Source organism: Heterodontus francisci, chromosome 13, assembly GCF_036365525.1.
Source record: "Heterodontus francisci isolate sHetFra1 chromosome 13, sHetFra1.hap1, whole genome shotgun sequence".
Classification (NCBI taxonomy): domain Eukaryota; kingdom Metazoa; phylum Chordata; class Chondrichthyes; order Heterodontiformes; family Heterodontidae; genus Heterodontus; species Heterodontus francisci.
In genome coordinates, this window is record NC_090383.1 from 52,733,806 (window position 1) to 52,755,693 (window position 21,888).

Genomic DNA, 21,888 nt, shown 5'->3' on the forward strand with positions numbered 1-21,888 from the left:
TCTTCGTGTCTTCTGCAAATTTATTAACCATACCGTCGGTTCCTTCATCCAAGTCATCCAAGTTGAGGCCCCAGCACTGATCCCTGTGGCACACCACTCGTTACATCTTGCCAACTAGAAAATGACCCATTTATGCATACTCTGTTTCCTGTTAGCTAGCCAATCTTCTATCCATGCCAATATGTTATCCCCTACATCATGATCTTTTATTTTCTGCAATAACCTTTGATGTGGCACCTTATCAAATGACTTCTGGAAATCTAAGTACAGTACATCCACCGGTTCCCTTTTATCAATAGCATTTGTTACTTCTTCAAAGAACAGCAATAAATTGGTTAAACATGATTTCCCTTTCACAAAATCATGCTGACTCTGCCTAATTATCTTGAATTTTTCCCAAGTGCCCTGCTATAATGTCTTTAATAATAGCTTCTAACATTTTCCCTTAGATGTTAAGCTAACTGGTCAGTAGTTTCCTGTTTTCTGTCTTCCTCCCTTTTTGAATAAAAGAGATACATTCGCTATTTTCCAATCTAATGGAACCTTCCCCAAATCGAGGGAATTTTGGAAAATTAAAACCAATGCATCAATTATCTGACTTGCCACTTCTTTTAACACCCGAGGATGAAGTCCATCAGGACCGGGGACTTGTCAGGTCGTAGCTCCAACAATTTGCTCAGTACCATTTCCCTGGTGATTGTAATTTTCTTGAGTTCCTCCCTCCCTTCCATTTCCTGATTTACCGCTATTTCTAGGATGTTATTTATTCCTCTATATTGAAGACCGATGCAAAATACCTGTTCACTTCATCTGCCATCTCCTTATTTTCCATTATTAATTCCCCAGACTCACTTTCTATAGGACCAACACTCACTTTGTTAACTCTTTTCTTTTTAAAATATCTATAGAAACTCTTACGATGTGTTTTTATATTTCTAGCTAGCTTTCTCTCATACTCTAATTTTTCCCTCCTTATTAATCTTTTAGACATTCTTTGCTGTCTTTTATATTCTGTCCAATCTTCTGACATGCCATCAATCTTTGTGCAATTATGTACTTTTTCTTTAAATTTGATACTATCTTTAATTTTTTCAGTTAACCACGGATGGTGGGCCCTCCCTTTGGAATTTTTCTTTCTCATTGGAATCTATCTATTCTGTGTATTCTGAAATATCCTCTTAAATTTCTGCCACTGCATCTCTATTGACCTACCCCTTAACCTAATTTTTCAGTCCTCTACTTTCATGCCTTCATAATTGCCCTTATTTAAGTTTAAAATACTACTCTTAGACCCACTCTTTCCCTCAAAGTCAATGTAAAATTCAATCATATTATGATCACTACTGCCTAGGGGTGCCTTCACTATGAGTTCATTAATTAATCCTATCTCAATGCACAATGCCAGGTCGAGTATAGCCTGCTCTTTGGTTGATTCCAGAATGCGCTGTTCTAAGAAACTATCCTGAAAACATTCTATGAACTCCTCATCTAGGCTACCTTTGCCCATCTGATTTTTTCAGTCTATATGTAGATTAAAATTCCCCATGATTAGCACTGCACCTTTCCGACAAGCTCCCATTATTTCTTCCTTTGTATCCTTTGTGTGGTTACTGTTAGTGGGCCTGTACACCACTCCCACAAGTGACTTCTTGCCTTTATCATTTCTCATCTCTACTCAAACCGCTTCTACATCCTGGTTTCCTGAACTTAGGCCACCCCTCTTTATTGTGCTAATACCCATCATTAATTAACAGAGCCACCCCTTCACCTTTTCCCAGCTTCCTGTCCTTCCTAAATGTCATGTACCCTTCAATATTCAGGTCCCAATCTATGTCATCCTGCAGCCATGTCTCTGTAATGGCTATCAGATCATATTTATTTCTATTTGCACTATCAGTTCATCTGTTTTGTTTCGAATGCTATGTGCATTCAGATACAGAGCCTTCAGTTTTGACTTTATCTGCTTTACTCTTAGATTTGTACTCTCTGTCCCTTCCTGGCACAGTCTGTTTATCATTTCCCATATTAATACTTTTCTCTCTTGTCTTGTCTCTACTCTTTGATTGACCACCTCTTCCCAAATTTGATCCCTTGCCCCTGTTATGAGTGAGGCGGGAAGAGTGCACTGTTTATTCTGGTCCCACTTCTCCACAAGTCACAACATATAGTTTACATTTTCACACTTACCAATATGCTCAATCATATACTTTATATTTCCAAGAATAGAACACTCTAACCAGGTTTCTTTAGTGAACAACAAAATTATCAGTTTATTATAAAATAAGTCTTAATTAGTAATGATGTAAAGCAGAAATATGCAGATAGAAATTTTAAAGTACCCTTTTTACTTTAGCCACTCACACTCACACATGCATTGGTTAACCAGAAAAATAAAAGGGATTCTTTTTTAAATTCACAGCTCTGTTACAGACAAAAAAAAATACTTGAGCTGATGACTTGCTCATTTTGAAGAAAACAGCAGATGAGATATGTTGTTCCAAAACTGGCATACAGTCTAGCCTCCAAGTGCATGTAGACAGGTCACTGGAATCTTTTAGAACTGTTGCTTTCAGGCAGCATTGAGAATTAAGTTAGCAGGCTTTCTTCAAAGACAGGAGACGAGATGAATCGACACAGTTTTAAAGATGCTGGAAAGCAAGCTGTGTTGTGGAATTCTGTCCTTCCTTCATTTCTTCAGCAGCAGGCTAACTTTCTCAGCCAATCACTTAAGAAGGTAAAACACACTGATACTACAACCAAAAGCTTGTGAATTTGCTGCCCTCTCAGGTGTGCACTGCTTCCCAGAGCTTGTCCAATCAAGGGGCGAGCTACTGATTTCTCTGCCCTCATTTTTTCCCGGTTACCAGCATTTCTGTTCTATTTTTTAACTTGAGATATGTGACAACCTGTAAACATTGTTGCCAAACTAGTTCTTTCGATGCCCTCTTGAAAAAAAAACTGATCCAACATTTATTCAGTTTGACTATGAATTCCTCAAAAAAATATTTTACCAAAAACCAGAAGCACCTTCATAACACCCCACCATTTAGTTTAAAACCCTTTCTACTTCCCTAGTTGTGTGGCTCGCTACACATTAAACAGATACTTTGTATCTGTCTTCACTATCGAAGACAAAGAAAATATTCTGGAAATAATTAGGAACTAAAGGTCGAGTGGAAATGAGAAACATTAGCATATTGTTATCAGTAAAGAAATAGGGCTTGAGAAACTAATGGGACTTAAAGTTGACAAGACCCCTGGACCAGATGGCCTGCATCTTAGGATTTTAAAAGGGGTAGCTACAGAAATAGTGGATGCATTGGTTTTGATCCCAGAATCACAGAATTGTTATAATGCTGAAGGAGACTATTTGACCCATTGTATCTGCACCGGCTCTTTTAATGAGCATTTCACCTATTGTCACTTCCTCGCTTTCTCCTTGTAACACTACACATCCTTCCTTTTCATATAACAGTCTAATTCCACACTAAATGCTTCAATTGAACCTGCCTCCACCACACTCTCAGGCAGTGCATTCATGACCTTAACCACTCGCTGCATGAAAAAGTTTTCCTCATGTCGCTTTTGCTTTTTACTAATTACTTTAAACCTGTGCCCTCTCGTTCTCGATCCTTCCATGAGTGGGAACAGTTTCTCCCTATCTACTCTGCCCAGACCCCTCTAACAAATATGATTGAATTTTTCGAGGAGGTGACTAGGTGTGTAAATGAGGGTAAAGCAGTTGATGTAGATTACATGGAATTCAGTAAGGATTTTGATAAGTTCCCGCATGGGAGATTGGTCAAGAAGGTAAGAGCCCATGGGATCCAGGGCAACTCGGCAAATTGGATCCAAAGTTGGCTTAGTGGCAGGAGGCAGAGGGTGTTGTACCGCAGGGATCAGTCCTGGGACCGTTACTGTTTGTAGTGTACATTAATGATTTAGACCTGAATATAGGAGGTATGATCAGTAAGTTCGCAGATGATACAAAAATTGGTGGTGTCGTAGATAGTGAGGAGGAAAGCCTTAGATTACAGGACGATATAGATGAGCTGGTAAGATGGGCAGAGCAGTGGCGAATGGAATTTAATCCTGAAAAGTGTGAGATGATGCATTTTGGGAGGACTACAGGGCAAGGGAATATACAATGGATGGTAGGACCCTTGGAAGTACAGAGGGTCAGAGGGACCTTGGTGTACTTGTCCATTGATCACTGAAGGCAGCAGCTGAGGTAGATAAGGTGGTTAGGAGGGCATTTGGGATACTTGCCTTTATTAGCCAAGGCATAGAACATAAGAGCAGGGAGGTTATGCTGGAGCTGTATAAACGCTAGTTAGGCCACAGGTGGAGTACTGTGTACAGTTCTGGTCGCTATACTATAGGAAGGATGTGATTGCACTGGAGAGGGTGCAGAGGAGATTCACCAGGATGTTGCCTGGGCTGGAGCATTTCAGCTATGAAGAGAGACTGGATAGGTTAGGGTTGCTTTCCTTAGAGCAGAGAAGGCTGGGTGGGGTGGGGGGGCGGACCCGATTGAGGTATACAAAATTAGGGTTAGGGTTAAGTTTATTTTTAGTTTTTCTTTCTGCCTTTTTCCTCTCTTAATCCAATCTTTCTTTCCCTTTCTTTATTTCTCTTTCTGTACCTGATTTGACATTGAATTCACCCATTCTAGCGCTCACTTTCAGTTCTTGAGCTGTTAATTTCACAATCCTTCAATCTGATTGGTTAAGGTGATACCCAGTTTCTGTCCCTGTTCACTCAACCCTCGCTGTGACATTATCAGCTCACACTTTCAAATTAAAAACTTAAACGTGCAATGGGAGGTCTAACTGATGGCAGATGCCATTAGATGTCCTGCTGCAGCAAAATTTAGGCCTATGTGTTAGCAATAGTAAACGCGGATTGGAGAAAAGGCAGAAAAATGGAGGGGGAGAAAAGCTCATCCACAAATGGATGCATGTGATTTTCTCAAATATTATCCTTGTGTGAGCTGTGTCACCTCCCCTGCTGCCCCCAGCACCACCCCACTGCGTGTGCTGGATTGTGGGATCACCCTTTTTAAAGTAGTCATTGAATATAAAAGAACTTAAAGATAAAACAACAAAGGTAATGTTGGCCAGTGCTGTACATGCAATTAAATATATGATTGTATTTATCAGTCATCAAGCAGTTGGTAGGAGTAGCTAATGATTCGCAATGTTTTTGATCCTGTTTTTAATCTGCTACTTGCAGGATTGCAGGATTTCTTGATCTACATGCAACTTAGCCAGGAGTCCTTAAAGGAACTGCTGGAAGCCAGTTTCTTCTGGCTTCATATCAAATCTGCAGATAGTTGTCTGTCACCAGTTGGCTCACTCTTGATTGTCATCCTTCCACCTCCCTGTCCCTCCAGACTCACCTTAGGGGGTCAGCGAGCAGGAGACTGGCCAATCTTGCTGCCCTCCTGTGGCTGGTGAGTTGCCTCTGAGGCCAGCAGACTAATTTGGTAAGATCCTGCTCTGGCCTTCTCAGGCAGCTGTGGTGCACCTGATCACACCCAAATTTAGGCACGATCCAATTTATCGGCCTCTGATTGTCAAACCTCAATACCCACTGACAAAATATACCATCTCTATGCAACCCTCACTGTATGAAAGTGGCATGTATTGTAACCAGTAATATTCCATAACCTAAGGCAGCATGTGAACTTCTCTGAGCTCAATGAAACCATTATTGAACTGGATGTTATTCACAAGTTACTTGGGTCTCGGTTATATAACTTCCGTTTGTTTAATTCTCACAACTACTGAAAGGTTGAGGTCACAATCATTTGTGAATCTACATGAGTAAATGGGCAATATAAACCAATCTTCAAGCAAATATCTAAGCTTTTACGAATAAATGATTTTTGGTAAATGGTCTAATTTAAATGTCGCCTTTAAAGGCAAAGTTTACAGTGAAGGGCACTTTAAAACGTAGAGGCAAATTCACTATTGCACCTCAGAATACAATGATTCCCAGATATATGTATGAAAAACATTGCTCTAGTGTCCTAATGGGTCAGAGTGGGTTAAAAAGGATTATATGCTGAATGTGTGATTTATTGCAGTTTTGTGGAGTCTCCAGCTAACGTAATCTTCTGTGTAATTATTTCCCTGCAGGATGAAGGTATCGTGAAAGAAATAGATATCAGCAACCATGTGAAGGAAGGTTTTGAAAAAGCAGATCCCTCTCAGTTTGAATTGCTCAAAGTGCTGGGTCAGGGATCCTATGGAAAAGTAAGTGAATTACAAGAATTGCTTCATTTCTTTCTATTAAAGAATCCACTTAGAAAAGTAAATGTTTTAAGATATTCCCCACATAAATGTTACATTCATAAATGTACCTTTTTGGCATCCAATTTAATTGTAATGTTGCTAATCTTCCCCACATTGAATATCCAGTTAAAATATTTTCTTCGACAGTTGAGGGGGGGATAATGTGGGTGGAGGTGGTGGAATTGGATGGGGTCTAAAACAGGCAACTATTGCCTGTTCTACACTACTCCCCAAGACTAATTTTGTCCACAAACACTTTGCCGGGTGATTTCCTGTGTGTGCTATGTATTATAAATCCCTCTATACAGAGTGTGCTACAATCAGGTGAGGAGGGGTCACAAGGCTCCCCTCTTGGCCTTCCTCTTATTTGACCGCAACAGGGCTGATTCCTTTTTAAACATTGCATGTGTTTACTACTTCAGTGAGTGTTTTACCTTTCACCTTTGTTGTGATCATAAAAGAACCAATTGGACAGGTTTTCTTGAGTTTAAAGAAGAAAGAGGTGAGTTTATTATACTTAAAAATCTAAACCCGATCTAAATAAAAATAATAAAATGACGCTACACTTTCATGCACACACTCACAGGAGATTCACACACACGCAAATAGATGACAGAGTGATGAGGAATAAATTTGTGTTGGATTAGAGTCTAGAACAAATAAAATAATACACAGTCTGTGGTCTGGTAGCTTTAGTGGTCTTCCGGTTGAATTCGTGGTCCTGCAGTTCTGCGTTGATAGTTGTTCTTGGAGATAGTTTAGCAGAGGGCTTCCTTCTCTGTGTCTTTGTCTTGGATCTAGCAGCCGGTAGCTAGGCTTTGCACACCCCACCAGGCCTTCTGGAGAGAGAGAGAGAGACAGCCCTTCTGGCTTCTGCACAAATTAGGGCGGCACAGTGGCGCAGTGGTTAGCACCGCAGCCTCAAAGCTCCAGCGACCTGGGTTCAATTCTGGGTACTGCCTGTGTGGAGTTTGCAAGTTCTCCCTGTGTCTGCGTGGGTTTTCTCCGGGTGCTCCGGTTTCCTCCCACAGTCCAAAAGACTTGCAGGTTGGTAGGTAAATTGGCCATTATGAATTGCCCCTAGTATAGGTAGGTGGTAGGGAAATATAGGGATAGGTGGGGATGTGGTAGGAATATGGGATTAGTGTAGGATTAGTATAAATGGGTGGTTGATGGTCGGCACAGACTCAGTGGGCCGAAGGGCCTGTTTCAGTGCTGTATCTCTAAAAAAAAATTGACTTTCTGGTTTGTCTGCTTGTCCAGGGAAAAACTCCCCGCTTTCACAGAAATGGACAGACGGTCATATGATTGTCTTAGTGTATTTAGTCTTAGTCTCTGGTACCTTCTAATGAGATACAATTTTAGGAATTTCCATCTCTCAAGCCTCATGGTGTCAATATTTTCCCCAGGAGGGGTTCACCTTTTCAATGTTAATGTCCCAGGATGGCTTTGAATGTCTTGCTAATGGAAGCAATCTCAGGTAGCTCAATCAATAGGGAAAACCATTGTTTTGGGTACAGGCTAATAAGACATGTGTCTCCACTTTTGATGCCTTGGAATGTGCAAGGTTTTCAAATGCAAATGGCGGTAGCCATTTTTAGCTGTGGCAAAGTCTTTGTAAAAGTTGTCTGTAATATTCCAGCTTTCCTTCTTCTTTTTAAGTTTAATGTAAGTTTCCAACCCATGAATTAAAAATCCTCATTTGGTATAGTATGTTTTCTTGACAAGCGGGTTTATGATTTCTAAACTTCTGTCTGGTTTTAATGTCGCATCCGATAGACGACACCACTCACAGTGCAGCACTCCTTCATTATTACACTGAATTACACTAATATGCTAACACTGAGTGTAGGATGCCCTCGGAGTGTGTACATGCTTCATCAGTGATGCTGAGGAGATTGAAACTTGACCATTTTTTCAGTTTCTGACTGCCATTTGCTGAAATAGCTTTTTGAAAAGGCATTTACTGATCAGTTTGTAAACAATCCCATGGCTGCCCTAGCATGAATGGAACTCATGTACCACACGAGTCAGGTTCTGGAGTTGCCCTTAAATCCTGTTTCTCGTATATTAGTAAAAATCAAGTCGGATATAAAAGCAGGTTGCAGATTCACTGTCGGTCATTTTGCACGACTGCCCTTGACCAATGTTGCCCCCTTTAGTTTTAATGAAAAAGTGAATCTCCCTCTTTTTATAAATTAGAAGTGAGCACCTAAAAAGGAAGAAATCTGGATATTGATGGTACCTTACTACAATTAGCAACACTCCAACTACCCCTGTCCTCTGCTGATCAGTAATAGCCACCGGTTCAACTGGTTTGATAATGACAGTGTCCCCATGTGCTTGCCTACAACTCCAGTCTAAGGTCCTCAATTCTGCTTGGACATATTCTTGGGGGTTTCATCACATGACTCCCCACCCCTAAAAGTATTCATCTCTAATATTCTTTTATAAATAATAAACAAAAGTGTTCAAAGACAATGAGAATAACACCTCGGGCTCAGCTTTTGCCACCAGATCGGAAACAGGAGCTGTGTTCATATCGGGTCAGAAACCCGCTCCGGGGAGAAACTGGTAAAAGTTAAGATTTTCAAGTGGGTGAGCCCTTAATTGTCATGAAGATGGGTTTCCTGTCCAATTAAGGGCAGTGGGCGGGCTCTCGAAGCTGAAGGGCCAACCAGAGGCCTACTAGCTTTAGAGGAGCTGCCAGCTGCAGTATAAGGTAAGTAACTGGGAGGGCCCCTCAATAAGAAAATGCAGCCACTTTTTAAAAGCTTTAACAAAAAAACTGAAAAAGCAGCCAGGCCACCAATGTGGGGGGTGGTGGGGGGGAAGCCCCTCTACAAGGTGTTCTTTGGTCAAACTCCCACCCAGTCAGGCAGGGAGGGCCTCTAGGCCTGCCAGGAGCGGGGGTACCCCCAACTTGCCACTGGGTGCAAAATCCTGGCAGTTGATATCGCCCCTTGTCATGTTGGGAAACTGGAGGCCAACTGGAAAATCCCAGTCGGCCTTCATTTCCTATCTTTAACAAGATTCTTAACAAGCCTAATTGCCTGCCTTCCTCGTGGGGACAGGCAGCCTTCCTGGACTCCAAAATGTCCAGCGCCTGAAACAACGTCCTGCAATTAACACGCTGCTTGGCACCTGCATATTTGGGTGCTACCCCACCCCACCACCCCTCTTTCAATCTTGCCCTCGGAGGAGGCCCCGAAAATTCAGCCCTTGATTTTTGAATGCTGCTTTTTCTCCTGAGTTGCCTCTAGCAGTATCCAGGAGATTAACCTTTAATTCTTGGAGTCTCCAGGACAATCCTGCAGGGTTGGCAATCCTACTCCAATCACTGGGCCTGTCACAGACCAAGTGCTGAATGTTCAGGTCCTGCTGGGGGCAGGAATGGAGGCGTCTACAGGAGGAGTGCCAGTTTCCCCACACCATTCCCGGCATCAGCGAGTTTCACCAGGGAAGGAGAGGGCAGCCCCAAGATCCCATCCTATCCATTTAAAACATCAATTAACGTTGTTAAAGATCTCATTGAGAGCTCTTTAAGGGGCATGTCCTGTTTTTGATGGGGGTACATGGGCTGCATGTGCTTTCTGGTGCAGACCAGCTGAATGGAGGTGGACACACAGCAGGAAGCCAGTCATGACCCCACAGGGAATTAGGCGGGTCCCATGAAAGGGTGAATGGTGCAGAGGGAGATTCCGCCATTGGAACACAGGTGCCATCGGGTCAGCATAGGTTGCGGGGAGAATGGTCAGTAAGTGCTCAGGCAGTGCAGGGGGCCGTCACCCTGCTGGTATCATGGGGCCATAAAAGGAGGGGGCAAGGCTGCCAAACACAATTGGGGTCCACCTGTGCACAAGGAAGGTAGCAGCTGGCAATAGGGGGACAACTCTCAGATTTCGCGTCCAGTGACAATGAGGAGAAACACCCTCCGCAGGAAGGGCAGAGCTCCGGGTAATCAGGAGGACAGAAGAGAAGGACGAGGGGCAGGAAGGACACAGAGACCTTACCTTCAGCATAGGATCTACCACCAAAGATGGAGCTACCTTGAGATGACCGAGAACCAGTGCTGCAGGAGACTGCAACTGTCCAGGCAGATGGTCACAAAGATCTATGCCCTCATCACCGAAGACCTTACACCTCGCAGCACTGGTCGCTATGCCCGGCCAGTAGCCGTCAAAGTGACCGTGGCCTGGAATCTCTTTGCTTCTGGCTGCTTCCAAGGATCAGCTGTGGACCTTGGTGGCATCTTGCCAACAGCTGCACACCATTACATCTTGCACTGATGCCCTATTTGCGAGAGCTGAACAGTACATTTAACTCCAGACTGACGAGGCCTCGCAGGCACAGAGGGCAGTTAGTTTTGCCTCGATCACGAGATTTCTCCAGGTGCAGGGCATCATTGATTGCACCCACGTGGCCATCAAGCCACCAAGTGACCTCCCACTCAGATTCATCAATAGGAAGGACTTCCACTTCCTCAACATCCAACTGGTCTGTAACCACAACAAGAGCTTCCTCCATGTGTGCGCTCGGTTTCCTGGCTGCTACCATGACTCCTCCATTCTCTGGCAACTGCCGCAATTCTTCACTCCACCACCCCCCCACAAACTCCATTAAAGGATTCTTGGGGACAAGGGATATCCCTTGAAGAGACGACTTCTCACCCCTCTACAAAAGCGCAAGATAGAGGCACAGAGGCGATACAGCCAAAGCCACCTGCTCACTAGGACAACCATTGAGCAGGCCATGGGGCCTCTTAAGATGTGATTCTGGTGCCTGAACTGGTTGGGTGGCTCCCTGCAATACCCTCCTGCAAGAATCTCACTCATTGTGCTGCTCTGCTGCACTCTCCATAATATGGCCCTCCAGAGAGGTGTGGACCTTGAGGAGGGTGAGGCCCTGGAAGGGCACAGCTCATCATCAGAGGAGGAGGAGGAGGAGGAGGAGCAGGACGTGGAAGAGGAGGAGGAAGTGGAGGCAGAGGGGAAGATGCAGAAGACTGAGCTACCCCAGCTGCACAGGGAGATGGCCAAGCCTGGTGGCGGGCTCAAGGGTCTCGTCAGAATGCTATTAACGTTAGAGATTATCTGATTCAGACTTGTTTCGACTGAGTCCTTTTGACCCAGGATGAACGGCATGGTATGGAACTCACTTTGAGGTGCCTGTGCTAAAACTTCTATTGAAGACACAACCTGGAACATGTGAACTATTACTGCCAATGAAGAATGCACATTTGCCCAGAGGTTTCATCATCACCATAGACAAACATTGCTCTCCTTCACCACTTCACATCTCTTGTCCCATTATTAATAACAGGAGGCTCACACGCTTGGCTTCATGTGTCAATATTTACATGGTGCTCATAAATGAAAACAGTGCACAGTTACAGGTAGAAGACACCTGAGTCACCCACTCGGTGCTCCCCCCAACACGGTGGCCTCCGTGCTTGGCCACGTCTGTGCGGTGCTCCCCTTGTGGCCCTGGAGAATGTGGAGGTAGCATGCTCACTTGTCTCTGCCTGCGGCTGAGATGCATGTGGCGGTCATCCTTGTCGTGGAGGTGCCCCCATGGGGAGACCTCCAGAAGCTGCTGCACATGAATCATTGTTGGGGGAAGGGGGGCAGCCTGCATCACTGGACCCTGCTGCATAGATGCTTCCTCCTTCAGAAGGGCCAAGGAGGCCAAAGATAATGATGGCACCCTGTGAGGGATGGCACCCTCAACCTCCTCTGACTGCTTCAGCCCTTGGCTGGTGCCCCAGATGGCTAGAGAGGAGCATCCGATGGTGCTACATCAATGTAGTCAAGGCTACATCGTGTGGAATGCATCCTGTGAATGTCAGTGCAGAGTTCCTCCACGCACTCCAAGTGCTGTCGCATATGGCTCACCATGAGGTTTGTCACTATCTCTTTGGAGGAGCTCATGCACTCAAAGCCCTGAGCACTGATGGCGTACATGAGCTGATGGACTTCTCCATTCTCAGCCTGTGACCCTGCATCACGGAACTCTGACATGTGGGAGCACATCTGCTGCTGCTGGTCTCGGTTGAGCCTCCTTTCCTGTGACTCCTGAGGTCCTGCATCTTTGCCCAGCTGAGCAGGGCTGTGTCTGTCCTCCATTCTCTGAGGGGGACTGCCCACAGCTACCTCTGCCTCCTGCACACTAGTGTCATGCTTATCACCCAGTGTCACTCTATCTAACCCTGTGCAAGGACCCACTGAGGTGACTGTATCTGTGCTAGTGGAGGGTGCACTTGTGTGGTAGTGCCTCTTCAGAGCTCTGTTTTTGCTGCTCTTGCCTGGTGATGGTGAGGGAGTTGGATTCACTGCATCAATATCTGCACCTGTGGGAGACACAAGAAGAGATCATGTGAACTAGCCTTGGAGAGCAGAAGCCTCTGCATGTGCTGATGCTGCAGTGCACCATCGATGCCCATTTCGCCTTGTCCAACATCTTCGTGGTCTAGCGATGTCCATGGCTCGCTCCTCCATGGCGTTGATAATGTGTCGGTAGGGAACCCCTCCACCTGTCTGAGCCCTCGCAGGCATTATGGGCCCATTTTTCCCACAAGGACAAAAGAGAGAGTTAGGGCACTGTTGTCCTCTATGGCCAATGCCAGCTGCTGCTATTCATTAGAAGTTGCATGTTTCAGTGCTGGCAGGTCCTCAGCAACACTATGGCTCTGAACCATTCTGAGGGGTCATTCAGTGTCCTGGGCACACACTCCTCACATGTTCAGGAGCAGCATGCACCCTCAGGCTCCTCAGCTGGTGTGTCTGCTGGAAAGTGAATACCCAGAAGCCTGTCCTGCGGATTGGGGATTGCACTCACCTTGCCAGAGTGTATCAGGCCATTAAACCTCTTCCTACACCGGATTCAATTTCTGTGCACCATACTCCTGCTGACTGCATCAACTATCTTCATCCAGGTCTGCTTAATCTGGGTGGGTGACCTCCTCCTGTCAATTGGTTGCCAAACCCGTCTCCAGGCCAATTGAGAGAATGTCCCCTTCAAAATCGTGGCCGGTGACTGTTTCCCCCCAGGGGTGGGTTTGAGACCTAGAAACGGTCCTGATTTCAGTTTCCCGCCCCGGAAGGAAAATCCTGCCCCCAGAATTATACGGCAAATGACTCCCCCTCCCCCCCCCAACCGTGCCAAATCAGGATTAAAGAGATGAGCCTTAAAGGCATTATGTACTGAGCAGTACTCTAACCTGAGTCAGAGGATTGTGGGTTCAAGCCCTCATCAGGACTTGAGCACATAATCTAGGCTGGTCCCCCAATGTAGCATTGAGGGACTGCTGCAATGCTGGTGGTGCCACCTTTCAGATGAGTTGTTAAAGCAAAGCCTCTCCTGCTTTGTCAGGTAGAATAAATGATCCCATGGTTCTATTTGAAGAAGAACAATGAAGTCCTCTAAATGATCTAGCGTATATTCTTTTCTCCAGTGACAACTTCAAAAGCCGATGAACTGGTTATTCACCTTTCTTGCTGTTTGTAGGATATTACGGTGTGCAAATTAGCTGTGTATTAGAATCAGGAGTAGCCATCAGCCCCTTGAACCTGTTTTTTGTATTCAATTAGATCATGGCTAATAAGTATCTTAACTTTATCCATCCACTTTAGGGAAGTGTTAATGTAAATTCTTTTCATAGAGGTGAATCGTGAAAGAGTAATCCCGAAGTGTAGAATGCCTATCATAAATCAACCTTTCCACTAATAAGAATGTTACATAAGAACAGAAGTAAGCCATATACCCCATCGACCCTGACCCGCCATTCAATTCGATCGTGGCTGATCTATATCTCAACTCCATTTTTACACTTTTACTCCATATCCCTTGATGCCCTTATCTAACAAAAGTCTATTGATCTCAGTCTTGAAAACTCTCATTGTCCCTGCATCCACAGCTTTTTAGAGGGGAGAGAGAGTTTCAAATTTCCACTCTCCTTTGTGTAAATAAGTGCTTGCTGATCTCACCCCTGAATGGCTTAGCTCTAATTTTAAGATTTTGTCCCTTTATTCTTTATTCCCCTACCAGAGGAAATAGCTTCTCTGCATTTACCTTAATGAATCCTTTTAACATTTTAAAAACCTTGGTCAGATCAACCTTCAATCTTCTATATACAAGAGAATACAAACCACGTTTATGCAACCAGTCTTCATAATTTAACTCGCTAATTGCTGGTATAAGCAATGACTGCATCTCAAGAATATTTTGTTGGCTGTGGGAAACACTGTGGAACATCCTGAGAACATTATCAAGTTCTATGGAAATGCAAATTCTCATTTCTTCATGTGCTCACCTTCTGTTGGCAGCCTCTGATCAATGCTGATCTCAGTGGAACAGCTTTATTTAAAATTTATGCTGAGCCTGGTTGTTGAACTGTGGTTCTGATCTGCTGAGCAACATATTTCAACAGGCACACACTCTGTATAAGCTACTGCAGGTGAACACTAAGGCTGAATTTTGTGCCCATGGTGGGGCTCCCAGTGCCAGGCTGAAAAAGAGGGGGGAAATCCCACATCGGCCAGCTAGAACCACCAACCCCCCCCCCCCCCACCCCCCACCACCCTCCCATCCCACAGTGCTCCAGCGCGATTCTGTTCTGATGAGAGGTCATACAGTCAAAGAGTCATAGAGTCATTTACGGCACAGAAGGAGGCCGTTCGGCCCATTGACTCAATGCCGGCTCTCCATGGAGCTCTGCTGTCAGCCCCACTCCCCAGGACATTACCACCTGCTGTGCAAAAAAGTGCTTTCTCATATTCTTCCCCCTGCATGTTTTGCCCAAAACTTTCAATCTGTGTTCCCTAGTCCTTGTACTATTTGTTAATTGAATTAGTTTTTCCTTGTCTAACTTATCTAAGCCTGTCATAATCTTTTACACTTCCATTAAATCTTCCCTCAATCTCTTTTGTTCTAAGGAGAACAAACCCAGCTTTTCCAACCTAACCTTGTAACTAAAATCCTCCATCACTGGAACCATTCTGGCAAATCCCCTCTGTACCCTGTCAAAGGCCTTGATATCTGTCCTGAAGTGAAGTGACCAGAACTGGATGCAATACTCCAGTTGGGGCCTTCTCAAATGTATTTTAAAATCCATATAAACAATATCCACTGCATTCCCTTCAGCAACCTTCTGTGTCACTCCTGAAACGTTAGCTCAGTTTTTCTCTCCACAGATGCTGCTGACCTGCTGAGTATTTCCAGTATTTTCTGTTTTTGTTTCAGATTTCCAGCATCAGCAGTATTTTGCTTCTAAATTCCAGCAGAATTGACTTCTGCAGAAAATATAAACCATTCCCCAACGTGGTGCATGTTTGTAAACAGAAGCTAATGTCCCAAAATTCCATAATTTGCACGAGAATTACAACTGACTTAATTGTATAAAAGAGGGATAAGTTAGCAGCATGACTTATCAAACCCGGAAGTGATTGAGTTGACAGGCTTTAAATGACCAGAATTTTTGTCTGAAACATCTGCTTTGATCAGAAAAATATTTCACAATTGTGCATCTAGAAAAGGATTCCACACTTTCAGGCGAGGAAATATTTTGCCTCCCACTCTTACCATGAAGACCTACCGCAGGGTTCACTATGGGCATTCCTGTTTGTGTCCTTATAAAGGAGGCAGAACAGGAGATGACAGAAAAGTGAATGTAGCATTAAATCTACTATGCCATGTGTTTCAACCTTGGATTACCTCGCCAAGGTCAAAGCCGACCTTCTGTTTCTGCAGGAGTGTGGAATACCACACCTCAGCACCCACAGGCAGTGGTCGCGATGGTGGTCCCACGGGCCATCGATCTGGTCGGGGGGTAATGATTGCCGTTCCTCCGGCCTGGGTATTTTGCTGCGGGGCGGTAACTTCACCATCTCCGAAGTTAAGGAGGTGGTGGGCGGTCGCCTCCTCGTAGCAGACGTAATGTACAGCAACGCTCCGCTCCGGTTGATCAACGTGTATGCCCCGGTACAACGCAGCGTGCGGCTGACCGTCTTCCAATTGGACCCAACTGCTCTACACAAACATCAGTAGCGCAGTCTCAATCAATGGGTGGGAATCGGAAAGTTTCCCGATCAAATCTGGAGTCAGACAGGGCTGTCCTCTCTCCCCGGTCTTGTTTGTTTGCTGTATTGAACCCTTTGCTGAGTCTATTAGGAAGGATGCGAGCATAAGAGGGCTGACAATCCCAGGCAGCGGAGGCACTCAGGTTAAAACCTTCCTGTACATGGATGACGTCGCCGTCTTCTGCTCGGATCCACTGTCCGTGCGCAGACTGATGAGCATCTGCGACCAGTTCAAACTGGCCTCGGGAGCCAAAGTTAACCACGGCAAGAGCGAGGCCATGTTCTTTGGGAACTGGGCTGACCGATCCTTTGTCCCCTTCACCATTAGGTCAGTCTACCTGAAGGTGCTGGGGATATGGTTCGGAAGGGCCGGGGCATGCACCAAAACCTGGGAGGAGCGAGTAGCCAAGGTACAACAAAAGTTGAGCATGTGGGGGCAGCGATCTCTCTCCATTGTGGGTAAGAACCTGGTACGTGGCGCAGGTCTGGCCCATACCCCACTCCTGCGCTGTGGCAGTCACCCGAGCCATTTTCCGCTTCATCTGGGGATCTAAAATGGACCGGGTCCGGAGGGACACGATGGTCAAATCTCTGGACAAGGGTGGGAAAAATGTACCCAACGTGGCCCTCATCCTGATGACCACCTTCGTGTGCGGCTGCATCAAGCTGTGTGTAGATCTCCAGTACGCAAACTCCAAGTGTCACTACGTGCTGAGGTTCTATCTGTCCCCGGTTTTGCAAAGGATGGGCCTGGTCACATTGCCGCGGAACGCTCCATGCAGTTGGACCGTGCCGTACCACCTATCCTTCGTGGAGCAGTTTCTGCGGGAAAACACCTTTGACCACTGGTCCATCAGGCAGTGGTCTGCACGGAATGTCCTCAAGGCCATACGGGAAAAGGAGACGGGGGCTCCTGTCGGATGGTTCCCCGAGCAGACCGCCAAAGTCATTTGGCGGAATGCCTCATCGCCAGAACTTTCAAACAAGCACCAAGATGTAGCTTGGCTGGTGGTGAGAAGGGCCCTCCCCGTCAGATCCTTCATGCACGCCCGAAGTCTCGTCCCCTCCGCACAATGCCCCCGCGGTGGCTGTGGTGGGGAAGAGACGGTTGCCCACCTCCTCCTGGAATGTGTCTTTGCAAAGCAGGTGTGGAAAGAGATGCAGTGGTTTTTGTCGAGGTTCATCCCAAGCAGCTCTGTAACACAGGAGTCTGTGCTCTACGGGCTGTTCCCAGGGACGCACACCGAGACAAACATCAACTGCTGCTGGAGGACTATCAATTCGGTGAAAGACGCCCTTTGGTCTGCCCGAAACCTGCTGGTCTTCCAGCGCAAAGAGTTGTCCACGACCGAATGTTGCAGACTGGCACATTCCAAGGTCCAGGACTACGTGCTGAGGGACGCACTAAAGCTGGGGCAGCCACAGCAATGGCTCAATGGGGAAAGACCACAGTGTAAGGTCCCCCCACCAAGCTGAACTGAGGGGCTGGATTCATGGGAAACCACTCGAACTGTATCGGGAAAATTTTGTGTGCTGTAAATGTAAAAATGTATATGGCATGACAATGAAATGGAAGGGTTGTGAGGCAACTCATGATTGTATAGAAGGAAACGGATCACTTTTGCATTGTTTGTATTTTTTGACTTGATGCTGTTTTAAACTGTTTGGGAATGTAATTTTTACAGATTTTTATGAATAAAGTATATTTTGGAAATAAAAAAAAAAGTAAAGAAACATTTAAGTATCTCCACAAGGGAGAAGCAGGAGAAATTTTGAGATGAACAACAGACAACTCACGTTACGCACTTATCGAAATAACCTTGTACAACCCTGAATAAAATGTACAGGAGGCTAGAAGAGGCAGTCAAAGAAAGCTGCACATTCAGGATTGTATAGGGAAGATCTCATGGGTGTTCAATGTACTCAGGTTCACTGGATCACTTGGGTGCATCTAACATTGGAAAATAAAATTGGAGAGGTGCTTATAAAGGACTCCCAGGGGGACCAGTTGTGGCAGGAGAACAATGGCTTGAGTATAGAGTTTCTTGGAAGCAGCTGAAAAGCAGGCCTGACTTTTTGTGAAAATTTAAAACTCTTAACTTCTGTAGTGTAATTGATCATGTTACGGACAGGTGGGAAGTGGTGTGGGTGACTTCCATTCTCACCTCTCAACTGACTGCAGATAGTGTTTTAAAAATAGTGTTTTAGTCCCTGAGTGTTTTAAGGGTCAAATAAATAGACAAACTGCAAGTTTTCTCACAGGTTAAAAAGGAAAGATAAATATTTATTTTTACACAATAACTGAAACATATTCGTGACTTCAGCTACTCACACATTCGTACACATACACACAAGAAAAGATAGAGCATGCAATTAGAGTCCAATTGTTGTCAGAGAGTTTGTTGTTTTAAAAAACCTTTAGAAGCTTGTCGGGACGAAATCTTCCAGGATGTTGATAATGGGTTTTGTCTTCAACAGACAAACATGTTTATTAACACTACAGGAGGGGTCACCTGACCTCTACTGCATCTTGCCTGGAACACAAATGTGTCCACTTTTTGTAGTTCAGTTCAACAGTTGATTTTATTTCATAATTCCTCCAGTTCATTTCATATTTCATCACTGTTCCCTCCGTGAGCATGACAATCACATTATTTGTCAGAGCAATGCTGGAGACTGTTATTTTTTTAGATTTTTTTTAGAGATACAGCACTGAAACAGGCCCTTCGGCCCACCGAGTCTGTGCCGACCATCAACCACCCATTTATACTAATCCTACACTAATTCCATATTCCTACCACATCCTCACCTGTCGCAATATTTCCTTACCACCTACCTATACTAGGGGCAATTGCTAATGGCCAATTTACCTATCAACCTGCAAGTCTTTGGCATGTGGGAGGAAACCGGAGCACCCGGAGGAAACCCACGCAGACACAGGGAGAACTTGCAAACTCCACACAGGCAGTACCCAGAATTGAACCCAGGTCGCTGGAGCTGTGAGGCTGCGGTGCTAACCACTGCACCACTGTGCCGCCCATTGCCAGTATCCTACAGCTGTAATCTCTCATCATTAATGCATCTTTTGAATATGCCTACCCATATTTGGGTGGTTCACCTTCTGCTCACTGGCCTAAGTTGGCTCCTGGTCCGACACTAACTTAATTTTAAAACTCCCATCCATGTGTTCAGATCACTCCATAGCCTTGCACCACCCTATCTCTGTAATCTCCTCCAGCTCTAAAACCCTCCGAAATCACAGTGCTCCTCCAATTTTGGATTCTTCTGTATCCCCTATTTTAGTCACACCTCCATTGGTGTCTGTGCCTTCAGCTAAGTAGGCCCTACGCTCTGGAATTCCCTCCCTAAATCTCTCCATCTCTCTCTCTCTTTCTTTAAGTTGCTGCTTAGAGCCTAACCCTTTGACCAAGCTTTTAGTCACCTGTCCTTATATCATTTTATGTGGTTCTGTGTCCAATTTTGTCTGATAATGCTCCTGTGAACGCCTTGGGAATTTTTAACTACGTGAAAGGTGCTATATAAATGCAAGTTGTTTTTGGATGCACTAAACAGTCGCTGCTACGTCCTGCAGAAAATCCCAGAAGCTGCAGAAACTGGTGGGGAGCTGGCTGATTTCCCGCCCCATTCACCAGCATAATTCAAGAGGAAAGTCCACCCAACTGTTTTAACCAACGCTCTGTTATATTACGGACTGACTTCACTGACAGCTTAGTTTTGGAAACAGCGATGTGATACAAATAGAAGGCACTACTGCTTCAAGAGGAGCAGAGAGCCAACTCAGGAGGTGGTGTTTACCTACTGCTTTTTCTACCTATTGCTGTTGGCAAGTTTAAACATACATGTAAAATGGCAATGGTTGCTGTTTTTTGGGCAGATGTTTGCATTTTGGTGGGTTTTATGGTTCAAACCTACAACTTATTGTAAATCCCACAATGGTATATTGTCACATTGTACACCATCAAGTAAGTAGACTAGATTATAGTGAATCATCAGCTCCTGCTACACAAATAAAAAATGTCAGAAAAGCAACATGTGGGTGTTTTCGTATTCATTACTGCCTAATTCAGCTCAAGAAACATTACCATGAGAATAGGCCGACATTTAGAGATAATTTCCGAACATTCATTTTCACCTTCCCCCATCACCACATCACCACATCACCCATTACCCCTACACAGGTTTATTTATTGGATAACAGGTCCACCCCTTCTCAGTCTTTTGATTTATTTCTCATTCTGTAATCTTCTGTATGCACCTAATTGCATCTTAAGATGACTGTCAAACTGAGTCTGACAGTGAGACATCTCCTCTACAGCATCATTAATGTACATTTAAGCATATTTAACGTACATTTGGCCAGTCAGTCTCTGCTCTGCTATCTAACCCTCAGTTGCTTTGCAATGAAATCACATTACTTTTTGAAATGAACAGTATTATTTAAAGCTAATTCTCATCAACAGTGCATGACTGAAATCAGCAATCTCGACTGTCGCTAACTGGCAGCGTGCTGTCTGCACAAACAATACATTGCCTTTCCATAATTTTGATTAGGCACTTAGTTCCTTCCTGGAGATTTATGCTTACTTCCCAAGAGCTTTTAAAGCACTTTTTGTTCTGATATGAATATCAAATAGAGCAAGGATTTTCTAATGTATTGAATATAGAATTTCATGGCACCCAGCATTCAAGAGGTTTAGAACCCTGAGAATGAAGCTCAGACAATTTGTAGAGTTATTCAAAATTTGTGATATTCCATGGAGATTCTCTCGCTTGTCCACGAAAGAGCCGTGGAGAAAAGTGTAAAGCGTGTTTATGTTGTTTTTCCAGGTCTCCATGGCTCTTCCACCAAAGGTATGGTGGATGAACGAGAATCCTTGTGGAATTCACCTCGGCAAATATTTATAGTTCCGCTTACCTCTTGGTAATGTTCCTGCTGCACCTTAACTATTGGAGTTTGTATCCCCAGTTACCAATCTAATGCCGCTGCTATTATGGGACACAGGGACCCTAATTTGTCGTCAATGCCGAAGCAAGGGCACTCGACACTGACCTTGAAGAAAGCTGCCGACAAAGATCTAGTGATCTCTGTGGCGGGGTTTTCCCCTTTGCCAATGGAAGTTAAAATCTGGCACCAAATCAAGGGGATGTCTTAGTGTGCAGCAGCAGTGATGTCAGCAAGCAGGTAGGGCAACCAATCAAATTGAACTATTTGTATGCAGCAAACCAGGAAGTTAAAAGCACTTAGTATCCTTCACTTTTAATTTAAATTTTCCGATAACACAATAAATGATTATGATTAGATTAAGACAGAAGCTAAAATAAAGATAAACAAACTTTTAAAACAAGAATCCCTTTTTAAAGGATGGAATCTAACATCATGGAGGAATTTGATATTCCACAAATATAAACTCAGTTGTTTAGGACCAGTGAGTGTATTTAGCAGCAATTATGAAGTTTGTGTGCTGTTGAAGACCCAGGGCAGGATTTCCATT

The 21,888-nt window shown here is 44.6% G+C and overlaps 1 protein-coding gene across 4 annotated transcripts in view; it reads left to right on the top strand.

Moving 5' to 3' along the window:
• rps6ka2 (ribosomal protein S6 kinase, polypeptide 2) overlaps positions 1–21,888 on the top strand; it is a 665,937-nt gene that overhangs the window by 340,803 nt on the left and 303,246 nt on the right. For all 4 annotated transcript variants that reach the window (XM_068044824.1, XM_068044826.1, XM_068044825.1 and 1 more), the window contains one exon: positions 6,144–6,260. In XM_068044824.1, coding sequence (XP_067900925.1) covers positions 6,144–6,260 — 117 coding nt within the window. The remainder of the gene's footprint in view (positions 1–6,143; positions 6,261–21,888) is intronic.